At 55.1% G+C, this 2518-nt stretch overlaps 1 protein-coding gene across 1 annotated transcript in view; it reads left to right on the top strand.

The window, feature by feature from the left end:
- The window catches only part of LOC102426602 (glycogen [starch] synthase, muscle-like), a gene marked incomplete at its 5' end in the record, with an annotated part of 6945 nt that extends 5051 nt beyond the window's left edge, over window positions 1-1894 (top strand). The window contains 3 exons of the mRNA XM_006109111.3: window positions 284-390; window positions 1574-1633; window positions 1727-1894. Of these exons, the coding sequence (XP_006109173.2) occupies window positions 284-390; window positions 1574-1633; window positions 1727-1874 (315 nt within the window). The remainder of the gene's footprint in view (window positions 1-283; window positions 391-1573; window positions 1634-1726) is intronic.
- Between the last annotated feature and the right edge of the window lie 624 nt (window positions 1895-2518).

Below are 2518 nucleotides of genomic sequence, written 5' to 3'. Positions count from 1 at the left end.
GAGAGGAAGGGAGAGGGAGAGAGAGAAGCATCAATGATGAGAGAGAATCATTGATTGGCTGCCTCCTACTGGGGAATCAAGCCCGCAACCTGGGCATGTGCCCGGACTGGCAATCGAACCGTGACCTCCTGGTTCAGAGGTCAGTGCTCAACCACTGAGCCATGCTGGCCGGGCTGTCCTATACTTCTCCTGGACAGGAAGGGGCGTGGCAGGGTCCCAGCCGTCTCAGAGGGTGGAAATGGGTGAGTGGCCTCAGCCTCCTCCCCCCTTTCCTGTCCTGCAGGTCAACAACAGTGAGCAGACCGTGGTCGCCTTCTTCATCATGCCCGCGCGGACCAACAACTTCAACGTGGAAACCCTCAAGGGCCAGGCGGTGCGCAAGCAGCTTTGGTCAGCAGCCCCGGCCCGGGACCCCAGCTGTGTGCTTCGGGCCCAGTGTTCCTCCCGGAGTCTCGCTTTTGTCCTGTGTCACATGGTCAAACCTGCCCCACCGACTTTCCTAGTGAAGTCGCTTGCTTAAGACGCCTCCGCCCGGGAGCAGTAAGAAGTTGCGGGCGGGACAAGTGTGGCAGCACGGCCAGAGCTCTGATACCAAACCACTGAGGTCTAACTCATGCCACTTGCTCGCTTTCTGGCTTTAGGCAAACCTCTACCCCTCTCTGAGCCTTCCTTTCCCCATTTGTGAAGCCCACTCGTTAGCAATCCCATGTTCAGTGAGCACCTGTTGTGTGCCAAGCACTGTTCCAGGCCCTGGGAACACAGCTGCGAACAAAAGAGATAAAAATCCCTGCCCTCATTGAGCTCTCTTTCTAGAAAATTCTAGAGAAAGCGCTCTTGGGGGAGGGGGTGAGAAGCAGCACAGGAATAATGAGACAGGGTTGTCAGGACAGGCCACGCTGTGAAAGTGCCATTGGGTAGAGACCAGTAGAGGAAATGAGGGAGGAAGCCCTGTGCGTATCTGGGGAACAGCACGTGCAAAGGCCCTGGGGTCTGTATGAGACGCAGTGAGGAGACCCGTGGGGCTGGCGCCGAGTGCCCTAGGCCAAGAGCCTAGAAAATGAGGCCAGGGCGAGGGGAAGATTATGAACAGAGGGATGCCCATGGGGCTGTAGGGCGGCACTATTTGCTAGCCTTATTTGTGTACGTAAATTTTATCCTCTCAACATAATCTTCCTTTTTTATAAAACGGGGCTCAGCATGGCTACCACCAGGACCAGGACAGGCTCTAAGAATAGCTGACATTTCTGGAAGGCGCGCTGTGTGCTGGGCACTGTGTACTTTTAGTCATGACCTCATCAAGTTCTCCCCGCACACCTCTAAGGTTCGTTCTATTTTTACCTCCCTCTTCCTGACGAGTCCCTGAAGTCAGAGAGGGAAGGCCACCTGTCCCCGGACACACAGCTGATGCGAGGCCCAGGGCATCCGAGCCTTCCGGGACCCGTTCCCTGGGTCCCCATCCTCCAGCCGGGAGTCCCCGGGGGCTTCTCTGCTCAGACCTCCGTTTCCTGGCTGCCCCCCAGAAACCTCACAGCACATGGCTGGTGTACACGTGACCTTGTTCTGCTCTTTCCAGGGATACGGCCAACACGGTGAAGGAGAAATTCGGAAGGAAGCTTTATGAATCCTTGCTGGTGTGAGTGTCCCTCCCTCAGCCCTGGGTGGCCCTGGGTCCTAACCCCTCTCTCTTCACCCCCTCCTCAGATGCATTCCCCTGTCCACCCTGCAGGGGGAGCCTCCCAGACATGAACAAGATGCTGGACAAGGAGGACTTCACGATGATGAAGAGAGCCATCTTTGCCACGCAGGTATTCGGACCCCTGAGCAGAGGAATGGCAGTCCTTAGTTCTGACCCCAGAGATTGCTGGCAGTTCTGAGGTTCCTAAAAGGGTGTGAGCTGACTGGTGGGACTTCAATTCCCAGAAGCCCTTCAGGCAGCCCGCTTTCCCATGACGTCTTCTGCCACATGGGGCTGTTGGGAGTTGTAGTTTCTTTGCATCCCCACGGTCAATGGACAGTAGGTGAAGGGGAACTTAAGTCAAGAGAGCTACAGACCTAACCGGTTTGGCTCAGTGGATAGAGCGTCGGCCTGTGGACTGAAGGGTCCCAGGTTCTATTCCGGCCAAGGGCATGTACCTTGGTTGTGGGTGCATCCCCAGTGGGGGGCGTGCAGGAGGCAGCTGATCAATGTTTCTAACGCTCTATCCTTCTCCCTTCCTCTCTATAAAAATTCAATAAAATATATATAAAAATAGAGCTACAAAAGGAGAATCGCAACTCCCACATGTCCTAAAGCCTTGCTGCCTACCAGCTCCACCTCCGTCCCCAGAGGCTGCTAGGATCGGTAGTTTTGTTGGGCCTCTCTAGGGATAGTCAGGAGGTCAGCTAAAACACCTATAATTCTCTGAATATTGAAAACGCAGCAGTTGCCGTTTCAGAAAACTGTCAGACACCAAATGGAAACTACCATTCCCAGCAGCCCGTGGGGTCTTTCTGCTACATTGATGCTTCCCTTGCCCCA

This window comes from Myotis lucifugus, unplaced genomic scaffold (genome assembly GCF_000147115.1).
Source record: "Myotis lucifugus unplaced genomic scaffold, Myoluc2.0 scaffold_6033, whole genome shotgun sequence".
Classification (NCBI taxonomy): domain Eukaryota; kingdom Metazoa; phylum Chordata; class Mammalia; order Chiroptera; family Vespertilionidae; genus Myotis; species Myotis lucifugus.
The sequence above is the reverse complement of the archived record's forward strand: the minus strand, read 5'-3'. Positions and strand labels throughout refer to the sequence as shown.